This window comes from Panthera uncia, chromosome A2 (assembly GCF_023721935.1).
Source record: "Panthera uncia isolate 11264 chromosome A2, Puncia_PCG_1.0, whole genome shotgun sequence".
NCBI lineage: Eukaryota > Metazoa > Chordata > Mammalia > Carnivora > Felidae > Panthera > Panthera uncia.
Window position 1 is genome coordinate 156,162,220 of NC_064816.1, and position 23,592 is coordinate 156,185,811.

The window sequence follows — 23,592 nt, forward strand, 5'->3', positions numbered from 1 at the left end:
CAGGCCCCGAGGCCGCGTGCACGGGGTGCGGGCGCCCGGAGGAGGCCCCGCGGGGAAGGGGGCCGAGACCTGGCGGAGCCGTGACCGCGGCTCCCCTTCGCGCCCGGCGGCGGAGCGCTCGGCCCGCCGCACTCGTGCCCCGGCCCCGGGCGTGTGCGCACCTGCGTACCCCAACAGGTTTACACCGTAGCCACTTTGACAAAAAGATATTTTTGGATGTTGTATTGCCATCTTGCACCAAGTCTAACGAGTCATTCGCTTTTCCCTTGCACCGGGTGTGACGGAGGAGAGGGGCCGTCGAGAGGTGACTTTGCCTTCTTTTCAGCCGTTGGCAAACTTGGCTGCACGTTAGAGTCACCCGAGCAGCGTTTAAGACTCCTGACGCCCAACTTGGCCCCAACCCAGTGAAATCAGCGTCTCTAAGGTTGAGAGGAGACACCAGTCAGTTCTTTAAAGCTCCGTGAGGACCTCAGTGTGCAGAGGAGTTTGATAGCCAGTGCTTGGGAGCTATGTACTGTGTAAAAGGCGAGGAGGTGGTGCCCATGGAGACCTGGACGGGTCTCCCCGCCCCCCCCCCCCCCCCCCCCCCCCCCCCCCCGCCCCCGGAGAGTGTGGGAACCGACCCTGGGCGGATCCCCCAGAAGCCCCCTCTGTTCCTGGCCTGCTTCTCGACCGGGTTCTGACAAGTTAGCCAGGAGCTGCTCCGTTGTGTTGGATCATTTTTCAGCCTTAGGTCTCTAAACCTTCCAAAAGCAAATTGGGCCTGGGGACGCTCTGAGCTTCCGCTGTCGGCCCTTGTCTCCTCCTACGGGCCCGGAGGAGTCAAGCCTAAATCTGCTCTAGATGGATGGCTTTGATGGAAACATCGCCTCTTTCTTCTGCAGGGCCTGGCATCCAGGGCCCTGTTCCCCTTTATCCCAGGTCACCGAGCGATTCCCTAGAAGCTGTGGGGTGTTCCTCTGTGACGGTCACAGCTGCTTAGAGTTAGAGCAGTTGGCATGCTTGTCCCTAGCCTGCCCGGGTCACCCCTAAGCAGCAAGCCACCACGTTGCCCAGCCTGAGGGCCTCTTTAGCAGCAACAGGGAGAAAAGAAAACGATACCTCCTCCCATCGCACATGTAAGGAGAATTGGCTATCATCCCTGCTGTTGTCCATTATTAAGCCCTGGTTGCTGCTATGGTATGGGGCTGGTTCCCAGGTCACCAATGAACTGTGACCACCCCCTCTTGGTCACAGGGTTTAGCTCCCAACTTGTACCCAGGGGGCCTCACCTTCTGGGGACAGAGCTGCACCCTGGGGTGCCCCTCCTCCAGGAAGCAAGGACGGGACTGGGAAGTCTCCTCTTCCTCTTAGGCACGTCCTCTTCTCCCCTCGTCAGTGAATGTTTTCTGGTGAGCCTATTTTCATTTTAGAAAATATGAATAAGTAGTTGTATATGGAAAAAAGGCTGCCCTTCAGCTCACTCACTGGGGCTCTCTGGTGGCTCCTTGGGTCACAGCCCTGCTGGGTATGGTGGCACTTTCCTCAACTGTGTTTTTGTTCCCTGCGGCACCTAGAGCTGCCCCATTTGGCGGTGAAACCGGGTGCCGTAGAATGACCACCACTTCTCCGTGCCTCAGTTCCATCATCTTGAAGGCGGAGATAATCATTCTTGCCCCAACCTGCTTAGAGATGGCTGGGAAGATTAGGGTCAGATGACTTACAAGAAAATTCTTACTCTGAAACAGAAAGCACTAGGCAACTCCAGAGAGAGTTCATCACTAAGTCTAGCCCCTGAGGAAAGCGGCTGTTCTGTGAAAGTGATATGTGACATTGTAGGCGGGGGGCGGGGGGGGGGGGGGGGGGGGGGGGTGGGGGGGGGGTTGTCCACAGCCTTGACCTGCCAAGGGTCGAGGTAGGTGAACCAGTGACCATGGCAGGAAATGGGAAGGTTGGCTGGGCTGCTTGAGCTGTCACTGGGGACATTAACGAACAGCGTGGCCTGGAGGGTGGGGGCATGGCGGAAGGGCGAGAATCTGAGGCATTTGATTCGTTGTTTCCTGTTGTCAGGCCCCACTCCCCACTCACATGGGGTCTCATCCCAGACTGTCACTTTCTCGCTCCGCACACAGGCTCAAGAATGGGACATGGATGCCCGGCGACCGATGCCTTTTCAGTTCCCGCCCTTCCCAGATAGGGCACCCGTCTTCCCTGACCGCATGATGAGAGAGCCCCAGCTGCCCACAGCAGAGATCTCGCTCTGGACCGTGGTGGCCGCCATTCAGGCCGTGGAGAGGAAGGTGGATGCCCAGGCCAGCCAGCTGCTAAATCTGGAGGGGCGGACGGGCACCGCCGAGAAGAAGCTGGCAGACTGCGAGAAGACGGCCGTGGAGTTCGGGAACCACATGGAGAGCAAGTGGGCCGTGCTGGGGACCCTGCTGCAGGAGTACGGGCTGCTGCAGAGGCGGCTGGAGAACATGGAGAACCTGCTGAGAAACAGGAACTTCTGGGTGCTGAGGCTGCCGCCAGGCAGCAAGGGGGAGGTCCCCAAGGTACGTAGCGGTCCTCGCGGGCAGAGATGGAAGCGAGGACCCGCACATGTGAACAACTCTTGATTCCAAATTGCCAGTCCTGCCCATGAAACTCTCTGGCTCCCCCATGTGGGATTTCAGTTTCTCTTAAAGCCTGCCTCCGCTTAAACAACCTAGTCTTGAATTTTCTAGCTCCGTGAGGCTGCCCTCTACCCATTCCCCGCGGAATCCGTGTGCTGCTTTTCTCTGTTGGCCTTTCCCGTCACCTTTCCCAATACCCCCAAGGTACCTGGGTGTCTGCAGACTCCTGCAGCCTTCATTGCTTGGGGTTTCCCCTTGGCACCTACAGACGACCATGAGTCATTGGTTATCTTCGGATGAACTTATCTGAGCGTGGCTGAGACACACCCCAAACCATGCTAACTGGAATTGCTAGGAAGTTGTGACCGTCCCCTCTGTGGGCCCCTCTTGCAGCTCAGAATTCATGCTCCATTTCCCCCTTCCATTCGCTCTCCCACTGTCCCTCTGGATCCTCAACATAGCACGGTTGATCGATGACCCAGCCTCTGGTCCACTGAGAAAATGGGAGTCCCCAAAAGAGATGCACGTGAAGCCACCACATTCATCCGATGCTGCCTCGGGCCTGCTGCCTTCCCTGTTCCTGTGGCCTTACTGGCCCACCCTTCACCGACCCCGGGGCTCACTCGGGCCTTCTCCCCCTTTCTCCTCTGGGTCGTCCACTCCTGCCTCTACTGGTTGCTCTAGACATCTTCGAACATTGCCTGTCTCTGTAACGAAACCGTCCCTAGACCCTGCCTCTCCCTCCAGCCCGTGCCTCATTTCTCTGCTCCTCATTAGAGCAGAATTCCTTAACCGAGTCATCAGTATTTGCTGTCTCCAGTTCCTTCTCTCCCTCCCCTTTTTCATCTTTTTATTATAGAAAATTCAAATATACACACAAGTAGATAGAATAGTGTGATGAACTGTCCTGTACCCGTCGTCCAGTTTTGTTTTGTTTTTAATTTTTTTTTTAATGTTTATCCTTGAAAGAGGCGGGGGGGGGGGGGGGGGAACACAGCGTGAGTGGGGGAGGGTCAGAGAGAGAGGGAGACACAGAATCCAAAACAGGCTCCAAGCTCTGAGCTGTCAGCACAGAGCCCAGCACGGGGCTCGAACTCACGAGCCATGAGATCATGACCTGACCTGCGGTTGGACCCTTAACCAACTGAGCCACCCAGGTGCCCATCCTTTGTCCAGTTTCAATGGCTGTCAGCCCTTTGCCCATTTCCTCTAAATCCCTACCCACATCCCCTCCCATTTTATTTTGAAGCCAGTCTCAGATATCAGTCTTTTTTTTTTTTTTTTTTGTAAATATTTCAGTGTATAGCTCTAAAAAGTAGAGTCTTTTTCTGAAATAATGTCTCATTATTGCTACCACCACAAAAGCCTCAGCCCACTCAGACATCCAGTCAGTGTTCACATTTTCTGGTCTTCCAAACATGTTATAATTTGTTTTCTATTAATTTGTTTGGATCAGAACTTAAGAAGGTGCTATTTTTTTTTTAAGTCTTTTAAAATCTGTCAGTTCCTCCTTCGTCTCTTTCATTTTTCCATGAAAAGTGTCTGTAGAGGGGCACCTGGGTGGCTCAGTTGGTTAAGCATCTGACTTCGGCTCAGGTCATGATCTTGTGGTTCGTGAGTTTGAGCCCCATGATCCCCTGTGTGCTGATAGCACAGAGCCTGCTTTGGGTCTTCTGCCTCCCTCTCTCTTTGTACCTCCCCAGCTCTCTCTCTCTCTCTCAAAATAAATAAACATTAAAAAAAAAGAAAAGAAAAGTGTATGTAGAAGAAAGTGGGCCATGTGTCCTCCCAAGTTTCTGACTGTCTGGATTCTGCCTCTGCGTCCTCCATGGTCTCGTTGAACGTGTTCCTCTATTCTCAGTATCCCAGTACCTTGGTAATTGGATCATTCTCCCTGGAACCTCTGCCCACCAGGCTTTTGCTGTCACCTCTACATCCTGTTCATCTTGCCAAAGCCTTCATGATGTCCACAGTCAGTTCTGTCTTCGTCCTCTCTGCCCCGAAGGTGGCAATGCATACAGGAAGCCACCCCCCTCCTTGAAACACCTTTTCACATGGCTCCCAAGTCACCTCTCTTGATTCTGCTCCTATCTACTCGTGGCTCCTGCTCAGTCTTCTGCACTGGTTCACCTCCACTTCCCGACCTCTTCTGTTTGGAGAGGTCCGGAGCTGGGTGTTGACCTTTGACTCATTATCTACACTCCCTCCCTCATGATTTCATTTCGTCTTGGAGTTCTGAATGCAGCCTGTGTGCTGTCGGCTCCCGAATGCAGTCTCCCCCTCCCACACTCTTTCTCTGTCTCTTGCCCAGACTTCCTTCTTAAATGCTAGATTCACATGTCTACCTGCTAATCCAGTGGTATTCAATCAGTATCTTAGATTTAACGCGACCAAACTGAACTCCCATCTTCTGCCTGAAACCTGTTCTAACCGAATCATCCTCGTCTCCATGGAAGACGACTCTACCCTTACAGGCGTTCAAGCCAAAAACCTTGGGGTCACGTTTGCTTCCTTTCTTTCTCAACCCTCCTTCCAATAGATTGGTAAATGCTGTCTGCCTGACTCTTCTTCAAAATACTGTCCATGGTCTAATCTCTGCTTTCCATCTCCACTGCTCCCACCATCATCTGGTGGGAACCTCTGTCGCCATGGTCTCCTGCCTGGTCTCCATCCTCGTCCCTCACCCTGTACAGTCTGTTCTCAGCAGAGCAGCCAGAGCGATCCTTCAAAAATATAAACCAGTTAGTGGCACCTGGGTGGCTGATTTAAGCCTCTGACTTTGGCTCAGGTCATGATCTCGAGGTCCGTGAGTTTGAGCCATGAGTAGGGCTCCGTGCTGACAGCTCAGAGCCTGGAGCCTGCTTCAGATTTTGTGTCTCCCTCTCTTTCTCTCTCTCTCTCTCTCTCTCTCTGCCCCTCCCTCAATTGTGCATGTTCTCTCTCTCTCTCTCAAAAATAGACATTTAAAAAAATTAAAAAAAAAAAATCAGTTACTTCTGCTTAAAACCCCCAAATGGCTTCCCCCTCATGCAACATAAAAGCCCCTGTTCCATCAGGAGCCCTCTCTCCAGCTGCACTTTTCTGACCTCCTCTCCCCTCCGCCCTTCCTGTCCACTCCTTCCCGGCCACGCAGTCTCACCTCAGGGACTTTCCTCCACTAGCAAGCTCCCTCCCTGAGTACCTACCTGGACCCCTCCCATTGCTTCCATCCATCCAGGGGTCTGCCCTTCCATGCCCCTCCCCCCAAACAAGAAAACCACGCCCCCCCATCCCTACATGCTCTTTTCCCTGTCCCTGCTCTGTGCCATTGGGCACCGTAAGTATGTACTTCCTTTTTTTTTTTTTTTTTTTTTTTTTGCCCCCTTGGATGGTTTTCTCTGACCGGAATGTCATTTCTGCATGGTTCACTGCTGTGTCTCCTTGCCTATAGCTGTACCTGACTTTAGTCAGTATTCCAAAAGTATTTGCCGAGTGAGTCTGTCCAGCTGGAGAGCTCCCACCTCCAAATAAGGGATTGGGTCTCCTCTGTCTCCATATCTGCTGAGGCAACCGAGGCAGTGACTTTGCCAGCAGAGTGGTGTGACGGCAATTTATTGCGGGCTCCTAGAACTGAGTGGTAAGAGTGGTTTGGTTCCTCTCTCGAATACCCCCTCCCGCTGCAGCCACAGATGCTCCTTCTCAGTGTGGTTTGGCACACTGCTTATCTGGCCCAACCGGCATCTCTTCACACACTGCCCTGTCCCCTTCTCCGTGCCGCATGCTTTAACCCGGCTCCGTGGCCTCCGGTGGCACCTTTGTGTGTTCTGTGCATCGGATCGGGCGTTAGGCGTTCCAAGTTGACATATGCCCTCGCAGAACGATGGGATGGGTATGGGGTCTGGGATCAGAGGACTAGGGTGTGAATCTTGGCTTTTGCCACGTCCTGTCTTCCCACACCTGCTGAAGTCTGTTTTTGGTTGTCGCGGAGCCTCCTCAGTCCCTCTTTTGAAAGAAGTGAAGGAGAAGTAAATGATGCTGTAGGTAAATGCCCAGCTGGTCCTTCTGAGTTTCAGTATTCTCACGGGAAATGAAAATGATGATACGTGTGTCGCATAAGTTGTGAGGATTCATTGATTTTGTTGATGGGACAACACTGTGTAGCTCGCTGTGTGTTAGTTACCTGTGGCTGTGTAACAGATTACTCCAAAACTTAGCGTATTTACCATCTTGTGCTTTCTGTGGGTTAGGAACTTAGGGAGTTCTGGCTGAGTGGTTCTGGCTCAGAGTCTCATGAAGTTATTAATCCAGTTTATGGTCACCTGAAGGCTCGGCCGAGGCTGGAGACCCTGTCTCCGGTATGGCCCACTCACTTGGCTGATGGCAGGAGGCCTCAGTTCCCCACCATGTGGACCTCCCAACACGCCTGTTGTGTCCTCACGACATGGCAGCTGTCCCCCAAGACTGAGTGACCCCAGAGAGAGACCGGCGCAGAGCCGTAATGTCTTTTATGACCTGGGCTCAGAAATCGTACACATCGCTGCTTAATTTGTTTGTTAGAAGTGGGTCACTGAATCTTCTGCCCGCACTCAGGGGGAGGAGAATTGGGCTGTACTTTTGGAAGGGACGGTCAAAGAATTTGTGGGCCTGTTGTAAAACCCACGCCCGTAAAGCACCATGAGAAAGTTAATTAACGTTGCTAGTAATAGTTACAATTCGTCGTGTACTCTTGGCCATGCTAAATGCATCCGCTTTGTCAGATCCAAGGAAGGCTGTTGTCTCTCAGATCCTCTGTGCCTTTTGGGTTCTATTGTGTCTGTTAATTGGCCGACAGATAATTCACGGATGGTTTTTCTGTCTAGCCAGACTGTAGGCTCCCTGCAGTCTCCAGCCATGTCTCAGACTGTCTGCTGTATCCTGGCCCAGGGAAGTTTTTATGAAGGGATGTCTATTTCCGACCGCGAGAATATGATTCCAGAATTGTGACTCTTCATAGAAATGATGAAGTGAGGCCGAGGAGTCGGCCTGTTGGAAAAGAGAATGAACTTGGTTTTGGATACATGTAGTTTGAGGTACCTAAAAGGCGACTGAATGGAGCCACTCAGAGGGCTGTGGAAATCTGAACTCTGAAGGCAACAAGGAAAGCTGAAGAGTGTCATGTGCAAAGAGGTAACCACTGAGGTGGTGCAGGGGATGAATTTGCTGAAGAAAAAGCGAAGGAACAGGGAAGGGGAAGGGCAGAGCCTTGGGGTTGGGGGAGGAAGAGGAAGCAGTAAGCTGTGGTGGGCAGGAGGAAGCAGAGTTGTGGAAACCAACAAGGAGAACATTCCAGAAAAGCGATCTGCCCTTTCAAAGAGGTCTGAAAGGGTGAGGGTTAACAAGAGGCCACTGATGACCATCCAGGGTGTGGTTTCAGAGTGTGAGGGGTTCATAGCCGGATTGTAAAGGGTTAAAGGAGGCATGGGTTGTGGAGAAGAAATGCCAAGTGTGTTTCAAGCGAAGAGGGAGGGTAGGGTCTCTTGACGCAGCAGAGTTGGGTTCATCTTAGGTTGGGTGACCCACAAGGGAGAGCCTGGGATGTCAGAGAGAAAAGATTGTTTGGGTTGAGTTTCCCGGGCAGGAGATGGAGGAGAAATGAGGGGCATGTTAGCAGGAGGGTTGGCTTGGTGAGACGGGCCAAGAAGGGGAGCTTGCCAGCAGCTACCTGTGAGCAAAATCTGGGACCGATGGGGGTAGGGGAGGGTTGGGAGGAGGGAAGAGTTTGAAAGATGCCTCTCAGGGAGCACAGCAGATGTCAACAAGATCAACGAGAGGCTTCCAAAGCAGCCTTGGGACAAGTGGCACGAATGTATGGTGGGTGTCACCTGCAGAATTTTGTGACTTTTGTCTAGCAGCAGGAAATTCAAATGCAGAAAGTGGTCTGTGTCGGTTTTCCCAGGTTGGGGATTTGCCGAAGTCTGGTGGAAGATCCAGGAAATTAGGAATTCTGTTCTGTCTCTAAAGATGGGTGATGCGTGAGCTATCACTCAGCGGGTGCCATATAGGTGTGCAGGATGCCCGTAAGGTTATGAGCACCTGATGTGAGAGCAGACAATTCTGTCATTTTTTTTTTAACATTTATTTATTTTTGAGACAGAGAGAGACAGAGCATGAACGGGAGAGGGTCAGAGAGAGGGAGACACAGAATCTGAAACAGGCTCCAGGCTCTGAGCTGTCAGCACAGAGCCTGACACGGGGCTCAAACTCACGGACCGTGAGATCATGACCTGAGCCGAAGCCGGCCGCTCAACCGACTGAGCCACCCAGGTGCCCCTCTGTCGTTTTTTTTTTTTAACGTTTATTTATTTATTTTGAGAGAGAGAGAGAGGGCATCATGTGTGAGAGTGGGAGAGGGGCAGAGAGAAAGAGGGAAAGAGAAAGAGAATCCCAGGCAGGCTCTGCACTGTCAGCATGGAGCCTGACAAGGGGCGTGAACCCACGAACCGTGAGGTTATGAGTGGAGCAGAAGACAGACACTTCACCAACTGAGGTACCCAGGTACCCCCAAGACATTTTTAATTTATATAAAGCCTCTGCCCACTCACTGAGCTGGGAACCAGCGGGTCTGGTGTTTTTGTTTTTGTTTTTGTTTTTTTGAGAGAGAGAGTGCATGAGTGGGGAAGGGGCACAGAGAGAGGGAGACACAGAATCTGAAGCAGGGTCCAGGATCTGAGCTGTCGGCACAGAACCCGACATGAGGCTTGAACTCGTGAACTGCAAGATCATGACCGGAGACGAAGTTGGACGCTTAACCGACTGAGCCACCTAAGTCCTCTCTTTTTTTCTTTTTTTTTTAATGAAAGTTTTTTTTTTTTTTAAGTTTATTTATTTGAGAGAGAGAGAGAGAGAGAGAGAGAGAGAGACAGCACCAACGGGGGAGAGGCAGAGAGAGAGAATCCTAAGCAGGCTCTGTACTGTCGCTGCAGAGCATTATGTGGGGACCTCATCCCACGAGCTGTGAAATTGTGACCTGAGCCAAAACCAAGAGTCAGATGCTTAACTGACTGAGCCACCCAGGGGCCCCTAGACATTTCTTCTTCTTCTTTTTTTTTTTTTTAATTTTTTTAGTGTTTATTTATTTTTGAGAGAGAGAGAGAGAGACAGAGCATGAGCAGGGAAGGGGCAGAGAGAGAGGGAGACACAGAATCTGAAGCAGGTTCTGGGCTCTGAGCTGTCAGCACAGAACCTGACTCAAGGCTTGAACTCGTGAACCACGAGATCATGACCTGAGCCAAAGTTGGACGCTTAACCGACTGAGCCACCTAGGTACCCTCTTTTTTTTTAATGAAAGTTTTTTTTTTTTTAAGTTTATTTATTTGAGACAGAGAGAGAGAGAGAGAGCACGCACCAGCAGGGGAGAGGCAGAGAGAGAGAATCCCAAGCAGGCTCTGTACTGTTGCTGCAGAGCCTGATGTGAGGGTTGATCCCACGAACCGTGAAATTGTGACCTGAGCTGAAACCAAGAGTATGCTTAACTGACTGAGCCACCCAGGGGCCCCTAGATATTATTATTATTATTATTATTATTATTATTATTATTATTATTTCTTCTTCTTCTTCTTCTTCTTCTTCTTCTTCTTCTTTTAAATTTTTTTACTGTTTATTTATTTTTGAGAGACAGAGCATGAGCAAGGAAGGGGCAGAGAGAGAGGGAGACACAGAATCTGAAGCAAGCTCTGGGCTCTGAGCTGTCAGCACAGAGCCCGACGCAGGGCTTGAACTCACGAGCTGTGAGATCATGACCTGAGCCAAAGACTGAGCCACCCAGGTGCCCCTAGACATTTCTAATTCATGTAAAGGCACTGCCCACTCACCGAGCTGGACGCCAGTGGGCCAGGTGCCCCGAGGGCTGTCCTTATGTAATGTGTCCAGAGGTGCCGCAGGGGCTTGCCTTGGCCACACGTGTGTGCAGGTTCGAAGCCTGACCCACTCCAGTTAGGGCTGGGGAGAATGGAGGGTGGGAGGCCAGGGTGCGAGCGATGGCGACAAGGCCATGTGTCCCGGAGGGGAAGCTCAGATAATAAAGTCATGAAGCGAAACCATTTTGAAAGATTTGGTGCGAGGCTGGGCCATGCCAGTGAGCGTCTGAGGGGAGTAGAGACAAGGACCCTTGTCATACCGAAATAGGAGTCCTGGAGAACAGACTAGACTGGGTGGAATCACTAGGGAGCCGCACCGGCGATGGGTGAGCCAGGCTGCAGTGGACTTAGCTGCCCAGTACTGGCAACAGCCGTTCAACATATTCAACACACAGTTACTGGCTCCAAAGCAGGTGCCTCCAGATGCTTGGGAATCTAGCGTCGAACCGTCGAGATCAAGGTCCTGCAGCTTTAGTACACGCCCTTAGATTTACGTGTTTTGGTGACAAAAATGTAAGCGTGTACCTTGAGCTAACCTGACTGGAAATACAGGTTTGGGGACAGGGACCCCCCCTCTGAGAACCTTCCACACCTCTGACACCTGGAGTGCCAAAAGCAGCATGTGGATTTCAGCTCTGCCTTCAGGTACCCAGTTTACCTGAAAGCGAACTTACAAAGGATATGGTTAAGTGCGTTAAAAAAAAGGGGTGGGGGGGCGCCTGGGTGGCGCAGTCGGTTAAGCGGCCGACTTCAGCCAGGTCACGATCTCGCGGTCCGTGAGTTCGAGCCCCGCGTCAGGCTCTGGGCTGATGGCTCGGAGCCTGGAGCCTGTTTCCAATTCTGTGTCTCCCTCTCTCTCTGCCCCTCACCCGTTCATGCTCTGTCTCTCTCTGTCCCCAAAATAAATAAAAAACGTTGAAAAAAAAAAAAAAAAAAAGGGGTGGGGCGATGGCATGTTGACCATCCCTGTTTTGGAAGCATAAGAAGATCGGGAGTAGAGTGGACTGTGCCCACTGAGGTGGACTGGGCTGGGATCTGGGGGGCAAGGAGCCGTGGAGATCGAAGGCCAGACTCTGGGGTGAAAGGGTCCCCGTGGCCCCTGGAGGGGAGGCTGTGGGGACAAGCAAGCAGATGCCAGACTGTGACTCTTGTCGGCCCAGGTTCCGGTGACCTTTGTCGACATCGCTGTCTACTTCTCTGAGGATGAGTGGAAGAACTTGGACGAGTGGCAGAAGGAGCTTTACAACAACCTTGTCAAGGAGAACTACAAAACCCTGGTGTCCCTGGGTAAGAGCGCCCTCCCTCCTCTGGGGCAGGCAGCGTGTGCAGAGGGCAGTGAAACGCTTTCCAACCCACGTTCACACCACCCGGGCAAGGTGTTCGTGTTTATCCCTCAGGGAAATGCAAGAAACTCTGTGCTTATAATGCCCTAAAGATAGAATGATTCTAACAACACGATGGTTGAAAGCCCAGTTACGGGAACTGTCACTATAGCACTCAGCTCGGGGCTGCTTTGTTCTGGAATGTAGCCAAACCGCATCACTGGCACCTGACTACACGCCTCATCCCAATAGCCTTGGATGAGCCACGGTCTGTCTGCTGCTGGCTTTCAGAGTCCAGCTGTTTCTACACCAGAACCTGGGAATCCGTCCGCTGGTTCTCAAGGTTCCTCATAAGAGATTAGCTCGTATACGTGATGGCCACCGCCTCGAGGGGCCCTCTGGTGGGGAGGGCATTTGGGGTGAGGGAGACTTCTGCCAGCGCCCTTGATCGGGATCCGTTGGTCAACTTCGCTGTGTCCTTCCTTCCCCTCCAACTCATTCTAGACGCGGAGGGCGCAGTGCCCAAGCCGGATGCGCCATCCCAGGCGGAGCCCAGGGAAGAGCCTTGTGTGTGGGAGCAGCGTGATCCAGAAGAGCGAGAAATCCTAATGGATCCAGACACAGGTGATGGCAGCTGAAAAAAAGCCCCGGGCCAAGGTCAGGGCAGGAGAGAAGCCTCACCATCCTTGCTTGAGTTCAAGACGGGCTTCCCTTGAGTCGTTCTTGGGGCCGGTTCTGCCACCACCGAAATAATGGCAGTCACTTACAGGAAGAGGCTTCTGGGCCCAAGGAGCACCGAGCTTGTCTGTTGGGTCAGAGCCAGGCAGCTGTGGAGGCCCAGGTGAGCTGGGCAGAGAGAAGAGAGGAGCAGGCTCGCAGCCTCCCAGGCCTGACCTCCGCCTGCAGGGAGAGGCTGGAGACCTGGGAGCAGCCGGGCCTAGCCCCGGGGCAGATGGGGAGCCCGCATGGATACGGGGTTTTGCTGGGGCCTCACCACAGGCAGATTCACACTTCACGCCTTCCTCACTGCCTTCCTTACTCAAGAGGGGATGTGTGGTCCCCAGGAGATCTAGTTCCTGACATTATGAGTAGGGGAGGGGGCGCGGGGACAGAGGATCTGAAGCAGGCTCGACAGTGATAGCACAGAGCCCAACTCGGGACTTGAACTCAGCCTTGAGACCGTGATCTGAGCTGAAGTCGGACGCTTAACCAACTGAGCCGCCCAGGTGCCCCTGAACTCTGTCCTTTTTAAGGAAGCTCCCTTAGAAGGTAGCGACCCCTCCTTGCCAGTCTGTTCTCTTCATTGAGATGTAATTCATGTGCCATAAAGTCACTCTTTTATTTATGTATTTATTTATTTTAATTTTTTTTTAAGTTTATTTATTTTTGAGAGAGAGAGAGAGAGACAGAGTGTGAGCAGGGGAGGGACAGAGAGAGACAGAGACACAGAATCCAAAGGAGGCTCCAGGCTCTGAGCTGGCAGTACAGAGCCCGACGCAGGGCTCGAACTCACTAACTTCGAGATCATGACCTGAGCTGAAGTCGGACGCTCAACCGAGCCACCCAGGCGCCCCTAAAGTCACTCTTATAAAGTGTGTAATTCAGTGGTTCACAAAGCTGTGTGACCGTCACCACTGTCGAGTTCCAGAACATTTTCCTCACGGGAGACCCTGGACCCATGAGCAGTCACTCCTACTTCCCCCCCCAAGCCCCCGGCCCCCAGCCACCGGCCACCACTGATCAAGTTTCTGTCTCTGGACAGTTCATCCGAGCGGCCCCTTCCCTGCCTTCCAGCTCTGCAGGCGTTCACGTTTCAGTCCGGTACATCAGCAGTCTCCCCGAGTTCTCATCCATCCCTGTGCGGGAGCTAGAGCTGTGGTCGCTATGCCCACATTGTGGGGGGAACGAGCAGGCCGAGAGAGAGGTCGGGTGACTCGCCTGCTGGGCTGCGGGCAGTATTGAACCCAGTCCCTCATCTAATCTGTCCCCCTCCACCCAAGCCGCCTGCTGCCGGGGCTGGTACATCACGCCATGGAACATCAGAAGGACCTGGCCTGTGTGTGTGTGTGTGTGTGTGTGTGTGTGTGTGTGTGTATCTGGCCACCTCTTTCTGACTGGGGTGAAAAGTGAAAATCAGTGACTCCTACACGGAGGTCAAACTTCTGATCTGGTCCTGATTAGCCCCGAACCCAGCCTGGGCTGTTTCTGGAACTCTCTCCCGGCCTTATTACACCTCATCTTGTGGCCAGGCCTACCCCTTTGTCCTGAATACTGATTGTTTCTCTGCTCCCAGGACCTTCTGCTTCTCGGGGTCCCCTGCAGTTGCCCACCAGGAACCCGAAGCCCCCGTGTCCTTCCCTCACAAGTGCCGTCAGCCGTGCTCCTGACCCCAAGAACATCCGGGTGATGTTGTTCAGAAAGGACACCAAAATGACATGATTCCCTCTCCCCAGGAGCGGAGCCCCTGGTGCCTGCACAGGATTCGTCCTCTCAGGTAAAGCGGGAAGAAGCCCTATGTGTCCGGGGCCAGCGGGGCCTGGAGGAAAGAGCCATCCCCACGGAGTCCATTACTGGTGAGTGAGTCCAGGAGCTGCCCGAGCCAGGGAGGGAGAGGAAGGGCCCGGCATGGTCTGACGGCCCCCAGCATTGTCCATTGTGTGTGCCAGGCCAGAGGCCAGAGCTGGAAATGGAGGAGCTGGACCTCGGGCGGGCAGAGAGACAGGGTTTCCTGAAGGGGCACGAACATGGCTCCGGCAATCTGCCGCTCATCCGGGCTTAGCTTGTCCTGTTTCTTGTCTTTTTTGTATCAGTTTTCAACTATTTTAACTATTCCCGAGAACCCACAAGGTGAGTGTGGGTGTGTGTCTGAGACAGACCGATTGATTTTAAGGACTTGGCTTCAATGATTGTGGAGGCTGCCGTGTCCAGTCTGCTGGCCAGATCCCCTCTTCTTTGGGGGTGCTCGGTCTTTTTCTATGAAAGCCTTCAGCTGTTGGCATGAGGCCCACCCACGTTGTGGAAGGCAGTCCGTTTGACTCAAGGGTTCCTGATTTAAATACCAATCTCTGAAAAAAAAAAAAAATACATTTACAGAAATATCTAGAATGACGTCTGGCCAACTATGTGGGTTCCATGGCCTAGCTGTCACAAAATTACCCATCACAGGATCTCGTAACATACTATAGCTCATTACTTATCCAGAGGTTAGAGTACCACAAACCTCAGCCCCCACTTAGTCAGAGCCTCACGCCCACAGGTAAGGGATCACATCATCTGAGTGGAGGAAAGCCCGTTCCCTTTCCATCAGGCACGCTCCCAGATGGCATCACACTATTAGTATCTTCAAAGAGAGCTTTGAGAGATAAGGCAAGAAAGAGTAAATGAGGTTGAGCAGACTGCAGAAGAGAGAGCATACATCTTAGAAAAATCCCAATAAAATGGTGAATCTAAAAGGCTCATGGAAGGCCTCATTTTCCTGGAAAATCCCCTCGCGAGGAATACCTCTGGCCACGGTGGAGCTTTGTGCTCAAATGTGACTCTTACTCTAACGACTGAAGTTCCCGAAGCACAGAAAGACTCTCTGTCGAAGTCACCGGTAATGATGCTCCCCCCACAGTATCCACTCATCTGCTGCAAAAGCTCCATTAAATGGGGACAAGCTGACTTAAACCTTTAATTAATTAGTGTGATTCAATTATGCCTGAATTTTAGGGAAAAGAGATCGTTGCAGGAGATGAGAGATTTACTCAGAGCACAGACTTGCAGGCCCCCTCGTGTCCCCTGAGGCCTTTGTTGCTGTATCCCCACAGACTCACCAGCCTCCGCCCAGGACCTCTTGTCCCGGATTAAACAGGAGGAGCACCCGTGCGTATGGGATCAGCAGGATCTGGCAGAGAGAGATATTCCAACGGACCCCAATTCAGGTGAGCAAGATACCAGGATGAATGTCAAGGACACGGAGACTCTCTCTGAGTTTTGTAACTGCTGGGAAGTCAGTCTGATCACTTTTGGTTAAAGGCCAGTGAAAGGCTCAGGAGATAGAATACAGCGTGTCCCTCAGCAACTTCGTACAGATTTTGGAATCTAACCATTCGTAAAGTACAGAGGGCTTTTCTAAAAGAATCATTACATTGACAGTTTATTGCGTCAACGTAACTGACGTGACAGTTATTTCAGCAATGACAATTTTTGAGCAATAAATATAACCAGAAAGACTTTTAGAACTGGTGTATATTTCTGTGACAGAATGAAAGTAATTTACATTTTTTGGAATTTTTCATGAGTGGACGCTAGTTAAATCTCTTCTGAGAAACTTCTGGGTACGGTCCACGCATACAGAACAGTGAAGTTGCACCTGTCTGGGACGTGTGTGTGTGTGTGTGTGTGTGTGCGTGTGCGCACATGCGTGTATGTGTTTTCACGTGTGCTTGTAGAGCTGGAGAAGTCCCGTGTCCTCATATTTGGTAGTGATGACCCCAGGGTCTCAACTGACCCCACACACCAGGAAGACAAGATCAGACATAAAAGCTAGCATTCCTGGGGCGCCTGGGTGGCTCAGTTGAGCATCTGACTTCGGCTCAGGTCATGATCTTACGGTTCGGAGTTCAAGCCCCGCATCAGGCTCTGTGCTGATAGCTCGGAGCCTGGAGCCTGCTTTGGATTCTGTGTCTCCTTCTGTCTGCCCCTCCCCTGCTTGTTCTCTCTGTCTCCCTCTCTCTCAAAAATAAAATAAACATTAGAAAAATTAAAAGAAAAAAAGCTAGCATTCCTTGTTTCAACTTTAGAACTTAAAAAATTTTTTTGTTTAATGTTTATTTATTTTTGAGAGAGAGAGAGACAGAGACAGAGAGAGGGAGCACAAAGAGGGGAACAGAGGATCCAAAGCAGGCTCCATGCCGATAGCAGAGAGCCCAATGTGGGTCTCAAACCCGGGAACCGCGAGATCATGACCTGAGCTGAAGTCAGATGCTTAACCAACTGAGCCACCCATGCGCCCCTGCCATTGCTGGTTCTTAAGTCCTATTACTCGTACCCCGGTCCCACGGGCCGTCAGACACCAGACCTCCCTCTGGCCTCTTGTGGACCCGCAGGCTGCTCTGGGGCTCCGTGGACAGATTGGAAGATGCAGGTTCTCATCTGGGTTCTGCAGCTGCACAGACTTTGGGCGAAGCCTCCTCCTCCGTGGCCAGCTCAATGTCTCGAGCACAAGCGAGATCCCATCCATGAGGGCGCTTGGGAGGGTGAGGAGGCCAGGAAATGAGACAAAGATGCCCCACTGCCACGTGCCCTGTGAGCCGGGGCGGCGGGCCTTGCATGTGAGGGTTTTCTAACCCTTGATGGGCTGCTCAGTGGGAATGAACAGAATCTCAGGCTGCCTTCTTTCCGCGAACAGAGTCTCTGATCTCAGCACATGACATTCTGTCGTGGATCAAACAGGAGGAGCAGCCATACCCGTGGGGCCCACGTGACTCCATGGAAGGAGAGCTCGGATTAGACTCTGGCCCCAGTGAGTAACTCGTCCCCTGGGGCCCCTGGGTATGTCGTCCACAGGGATGGTTGCTTGCCTTGGTCTACCCCCTGACAGGGTGATGTTCTGTATCAAAGCACTGTCTCCTTTCCTCTTGGAAGACGGCAGGCATGTTTGTGTCCTTGTGCTGTCGTCTTCTTTTTTTTTAATGTTTATTTTTGAGAGAGAGACACACACACACAGAGCACGAGTGGGGGAGGAGCAGAGAGAGGGAGACAGAATCCACAGCAGGCTCCAGGCTCTGAAGTGTCAGCACAGAGCCCAACGTGGGGCTCGAACCCACAAACTGTGAGATCGTGACCTGAGCCGAAGCCGGCCGCTCAACCCACTGAGCGCCCCTCCTAGTGCTGTCTTAACAAGGCACCACAAACGGGGTGGCTTAGAACAACAGAAAGGTATTGTCTCTCCGTTCTGGAGGCCAGAAGTCTGAAATCAAGGGGTCGGCAGGGTCATGCCCTTTCTGAAAACCTCCTAGCTTCTGGTGTTTGTGGCAGCGTTTAGCATTCCTTGGGCTTGCAGATGCATGGCTCCACCTCTGCCTTTACCCTCGCGTGGTGTTCTCCCTGCGTGTCGGTGTCTTCTCCTAGCCGTCTTCCTTTAAAGACATAAGTCAGATGGCGTCAGGGCCCACGCTACTCCAGTATGACCTCATCTTAACTAATTACGTCTGGAAAGAGGCTGTTTCCAAATAAGGTCACTTTCTGCAGTAGCTGGGGTTTGGATTTCCACATCTTTTTGGGGGGCTGTAGTTCAGCTCGTAACAGCAAAGAAAGGAGAGGGGGCTGGGAGAGAGCCCAGCCACTGGCGCCTGAGCAGGAGTTGATGACACCAGGTGGCTCACATAATTAGAAGACGCTGGCCGTAGTCCCAAGCCAGCCCTGAGCTGACCTCCCAAAGTAGCTGGTAAAGATACTAAAGCTCCAACAGGCAGAGGGGATTTTTTTTTCCCCCAGTAGGTAAGGGACCAAACGTCTCACATGACTTGGGTCTCCTGGGTCTTTTTTGAAGTTTCATTTATTGGCCAGTGACCTTAGGCATATGTTCGCGGATCATTTAACACCCTTAGCGTCTGGCTGGCGTTCCTTGCCAGACTTAGCACTATGTCCTTGCCCTCGAGATGACTGACTTAGTGTCTTCTGGTCAGTATGCTCCCTGTCCATACTCCTGAAACCCTCCAAGAGCCTAGAATCCAGGGAAGAGCTGAGCACATAGATTATTTCTGATCGGGAAGGCCATTTAAAACCCAGGCAAGTGGATCCCGCTCTCCGTGAGACCAGTTGAGTCCAGTCTGGAAGAGTTGGCGGGGGCTGGAGGACTGGTCAGGGAGCCGGAGAGGAGCCGCGTGTGCCCTTGTTGAAAATAGAATTTAAAGTGGTCCTCTTCCGACCTGCTGCTGGGCTGGGGTGAGACCGGGCAAGCCAGGGGACTGACTGAGGCCAGGAAGAAGCAACCGCAGTTTTCCACTTCCTTCTTGATGGTGCTCAGGCCGTTTCTGGCCTCGAAGACGTAGGTGCTAGTTCATTAAACCCCGTGCCAGGAATTCTGCCCAAACCTTTGTCCCTCAGCACGACCGCTTGATTTCTCCAAGTTGCCTGGGGGTACGTGGGCCTGGAGGAGCCTTTTCCTGGAGACCTTGTGTGGCCGTGGGAATGATCAAGGGGAGTCTATACAGAGACTGCAAAGCTTTGCAAGTGAGCAGACCATTTTACCTACTCGGTTTGGATATTCTGAGTCACAGAACGATTTGCCTCGATCCTTGCATTTGGGAGGCAATGCCCTTGGCATTGGGAGGCCTTCGAACCTTGGCATTTGGGAGGCAATGCCCAGTGTTTGGGAGACAGGAGTGTCGGGAAATGCTCCCACCGGCCTAGTCACCAGAGCCTCTTATCAGAGCTTCCTGACTTTCTCCCGAAGGGGGGGCCCGCCTTCCACTTGTTCGTCTTGAAATTAGTATCTCACCTGTGGTATCTCTGAGGTTTAAAGAGTGCACGTCCTTTCTCAAGGACAACAGGATGGACTTTTGGTGAGACGTGGGATCACGTCTTCTGGAGAGGGTTTGGGACTGGAGAGGGTAGTGGAATTAGAGTAAAACACAGAACCCTAGGATGCCCGTCTCTGCCAGCCTCCTTCCCCCTGCCCCGGGGTGTGCAAGAAAGACCTGGTGTCCTATTTGACCCAAAGTCAGACTTCAGCCTGATTGGACACTACATTGTAGTAAAAGGGATTCCTCAATTATATCTGATAGCTAGTGTAAGACAGGAAGAAAAATCTAACTCAGCCAAAGGGAAGGGAATGTGCGTGAGGCTCCATCGAAGCAGGAAGTCTGAGGAGGACTTTGGAGTCCCGTGGCTACCAGATGCTTCTGGAGCGAGTGGGGTCAGGAGCCTAGAGCCAGACTCCCCTACGCAGATGCCAACACCTACAAAATGCGATTTGAAGGCCCACTCCTGAAATTCCCACGTTGTTCGCTGCCTTGGGTTAAAGTTCTGGTCCCCGCCTTTTTCAGTTTCTGTTATTTGAGAAAGATTTCCTCAGTGCCTACTCTGTGCTATGCAGTATTACAAGTACTTAGGAACAGCAGGGAAAAAGAGCCTGGGTCGCTCCTTATGTGGGAAGGTGATGGGGGACAAGCAAGTTCATGAGCACACCAGATAAAGTCAGGGGCAGTCTGGGCTCTGAGGTGATGACTCAGGGGGAAAGCAGGCAGGTGGGGTGGGGGCCGGGGGGTTAAGTCAGGAAAGGCCTCCCTGGGGAAGAAACAGGTTAGTGACATGATCTGGTTTCCTTTTCTTTTTTTTTTAATGTTCATTTATTTTTATTTATTTTTGAGAGAGAGAGAAGGGGAGGGACGGGGGGGGGGGCGGGGGACAGAGAGAATCCCTGGCAGGCTCCATGGGGTCAGCGTAGAACCCGATGTGGGGCTCGAACTCACAAACCGTGAAATCAGGACCTGAACCAAAATTCCATTTCCTGGAATGGTGAGTCCTGGGACAGAGCCGGTTCACTGTGTAAATCAAGTGCTCTACTTTGGGCCTGTGAGATCTGAGATGGCATCCAAGTAGGCAGATGAACACAGGAGTCTGAAGTTCAAGAGAGAACTCGGGGTTAGATTCACCTGGGGTTGTAGGTGGCAATGACTTCTGACAGCAACTCCCTGGAATTAGACCAGACTTCCCAGGTGAAGTACCCTCCTCCACGAGACTGCTCTGACTTCAGACACCAGCTGCAAATTTGAGGGTCCCCAACCCACTCACTTGTGACCATCTGGGTACAAATCCAGGGGTTCCCATTAGCCCCTGGGGTTCAGTTCACTAGAACAACTCACAGAACTCAGGAAGGCATCTATACTCATAGTTAGTTTTATTAGAGCGAAAGGAGAGATCCACAGGACCAGTTCTGGAAGGGTCCTAAACATTGAAGCTTATGTTGTCTGCTCCCTGTGGGATCAGGAGTGTCACCGTCCCAGCACAGTGATGTGTGACAATACGCAGTATGTATTGCCTATTAGAGAAGCTCACTGAAGCTTCTGTGTCTAGAATTTTTACTGGAGTTTCTTTGCATACTTCTGATTGATTGAACCACTGGAGGTGAGGTTGAGGTCGTTCTCCAGCCTGTCCCCTCTCTCCAGTAGTGGGGACGGTCTTACAGGCATAGGCAGCCCAGATCCTGAGTCATCAGTTTTTGGCTTCCACTATCTAGGCACTCACCACGAATTGCCTCATTAGCATAACACCAGAGCCTACCTTGAATAAGAAAGACACTCCTTTCACCCTGGAAATTCCAAGGATTTAGAGGCTACCTCCTAGGGACCAGGGACAAAGGCCTGCTAAATTATTACACATAGGTTATTTTAAGGCTGGGGACTCTAAGAGATCTAGGGAGAGCGTAGACAAAGAATTAAAGAGCCATGAGGTGTGAACCTGGAGGAAATCCAGAGGCTAAGAGAAGAGACTCTCAAGGGAGGGAGGGTTAACTACAAACACAACGAGGGCCTGAATATGCAGGACTGCGAAGAGGCCATTGGGTTGGGCAACTTGGAGGTTGTTGATGACCTTGAAAAAGTTGTTTCAGCGGGGAGAGTTTGAAAGAGATCAGTAAAAGCAAGGGTAGATAACTCTTCAAGAACATTGGTATGAAAAGGACCAAAGATGAGGTGAGATGGGGTAGCGGAGCCTGGGAGCACATGGGGTCCGGGGAGAATGTTCTCTTAAATTGGGAGATACTGGACCACCGTACCTGGTAGGCTGTTCTCCACTGCTTTAGACCCCTGATTGAAACTGCCCTCAACAATGAAGACATTTATTCCACTGCATAACTAAGAGGCAGTTGAGGTTCAGCCTCAAGTTGATTCAAGGATGAAGCTACATTATCCGGGACCCGGGTTCTTTCCGGCTCTTTGTTCAGCCTCCTTGGAATGGCTGGAGCAAGGTGGGCACAGCTCTTCCAAAGCAGTCACATCCAGACCAGAGGGAAAGGAAAGGCCGTCTCTTTTCCTACACTCGAAGGAGTGAGGAAGCACCCAGAAGCCTCCTACTCACGTGTCATCGGCCAGAACGAGGTCACATGCCTAAGTCTGAATCCATTACTGGCCAGTGAGGGCGGGAACAACAGTCCTCAGGCTGGCGGCTGGAAGAGGTGGGATGTACGCCCCATAAATCAGGGCACGCTGAGAAGTAGAGTAGGGTGCCAGGCCGGGTGGGGGCCCCTTTTGAGATCTGTGTAGTTTTTGCCAGCCGTCTTCAGCTGCTCAAGCATGGTTGCTGTGTTGGGGTTCCCCAGGCAAGCAGAGCAGAGGCATAAAGGGTGTTTCGTGGCCCAGTGACCCCGGTGCTGACCACGGGGACTAAGCTGGGTCAGCAAGGGAGGGCAGAGGGGAGCGGGTGCATGATGGGAAGGTGAGAGCAGTGGATTGATGCGCACACCGAGTTGGAAGAATTATCAGAGTAGAAATTAGGACTGTTTCAAGTTGGGTTTCCTGGGAAACAGGCCCTGAAATGGAGGCTTATGTGCATGTGGTTCCTTGGGGTCCCCTTGGGAATGAAGGGGTGAGAGAAGCAGGTTGGGTGGAGGGAGAAACAAGGCCCATGGTGCAGCTGCGATGGAGGCCACAGCCCACGATCAGTCCTACAGGATTGAAGGCCTGGCACCCTGGATCGAGGCCGGGAGAGTTACTGTGGCTTTTGCCCCTGGCCAGTGTCCTATGGAGTTGGCTCTCTACCTTGTCAGTTTTTTGGGTTTTTTTTAAGTTTATTTATTTATTTTTGAGAGAGAGAGAGAATGCTTGGAGGAGGGGCAGAGAGAGAGGGAGACAGAGAATCCCAAGCAGGCTCCACACTATCAGCGTAGAGCCGGATGCGGGGCTTGAACTCACGAACCACGAGATCGTGACCTGAGCCAAAATCGAGAGTTGGAGGCTTAACTGACTGAACCCCCACCCCCCACCCCCCCCACCCCCCGTTGTCTGGTCAGTTTTGATGGGGATAGAGACGGCAGGCTGGGCCCAGTGGTCCGGGCACTGTGCTGCTGTTCAAGTCTGAAGGCCAGTGGCTTGAAAGAAACATGACTGAAAATGGCCGTGTGGTTCTGGTCCCCACTCCCTGCATTCCATTTCTGTAGGCCCCCCAGACAGGCTTTCGCCTTGGATAAGTTCTGGTAAATTCTTTCCCTCTGGTCCAGAGATTCTCCTTAGATAAATTAGCATCAAACATCAGAATGCGGTTTTCTTATTTCCTGGCAATTCGGCCTTCCAACGTGACTTCCGCATAGCCCAGCCCCCACCCCCACCCCCCATCCCTGCCCCTGCTTTCTGCAGGTGTTTCCTCTCCTAACTGAGTGCCACCTGCTGGACCTGCTTCTGGTGCTCTCTGGCCAGCGGGTGGCTTTGGGCATGTCAGAGGGTCAAGGAGCCCCGGAACCATAGGGAACATGCCCCCTGCCCTTGCTCAGTCCCCTCATTTTTTCGGAGAAGCTGAGGCCCAGATAGCTGCAGAGGAAATCCGTTAAGGGCCTGGGCCCCTCTCAGGGAGGGTGTGCGGGGGGGCGGACCCCGGACAGAGCGCCATCAGCATGTCACTTCTCCGTGTGTCCTCCTCTGCAGGTGACAGCCTGCTGCTGGTGAAGAACCCGCCCCCCGCCCCGCAGCAGCCGCAGCAGCCGCAGCCGCAGCCGGCTCCGCCGAGCCTGGCGGTGCTCCCGGCGGCCGAGACGGCGGCGGGCGGCGGGCCCCCGGACGACGGCTTCCCCGCGCTGGCCGGGGAGCGGGGCGCGGGCGGGGCGCA

The 23,592-nt window shown here is 52.5% G+C and overlaps 1 protein-coding gene across 1 annotated transcript in view; it reads left to right on the forward strand.

Moving 5' to 3' along the window:
- The window catches only part of ZNF282 (zinc finger protein 282), a 26,931-nt gene that overhangs the window by 2,093 nt on the left and 1,246 nt on the right, over positions 1-23,592 (forward strand). The window contains exons 2-8 of the mRNA XM_049642063.1: positions 2,112-2,531; positions 11,626-11,752; positions 12,292-12,411; positions 14,241-14,360; positions 15,597-15,710; positions 17,180-17,293; positions 23,412-23,589. Of these exons, the coding sequence (XP_049498020.1) occupies positions 2,112-2,531; positions 11,626-11,752; positions 12,292-12,411; positions 14,241-14,360; positions 15,597-15,710; positions 17,180-17,293; positions 23,412-23,589 (1,193 nt within the window). The remainder of the gene's footprint in view (positions 1-2,111; positions 2,532-11,625; positions 11,753-12,291; positions 12,412-14,240; positions 14,361-15,596; positions 15,711-17,179; positions 17,294-23,411; positions 23,590-23,592) is intronic.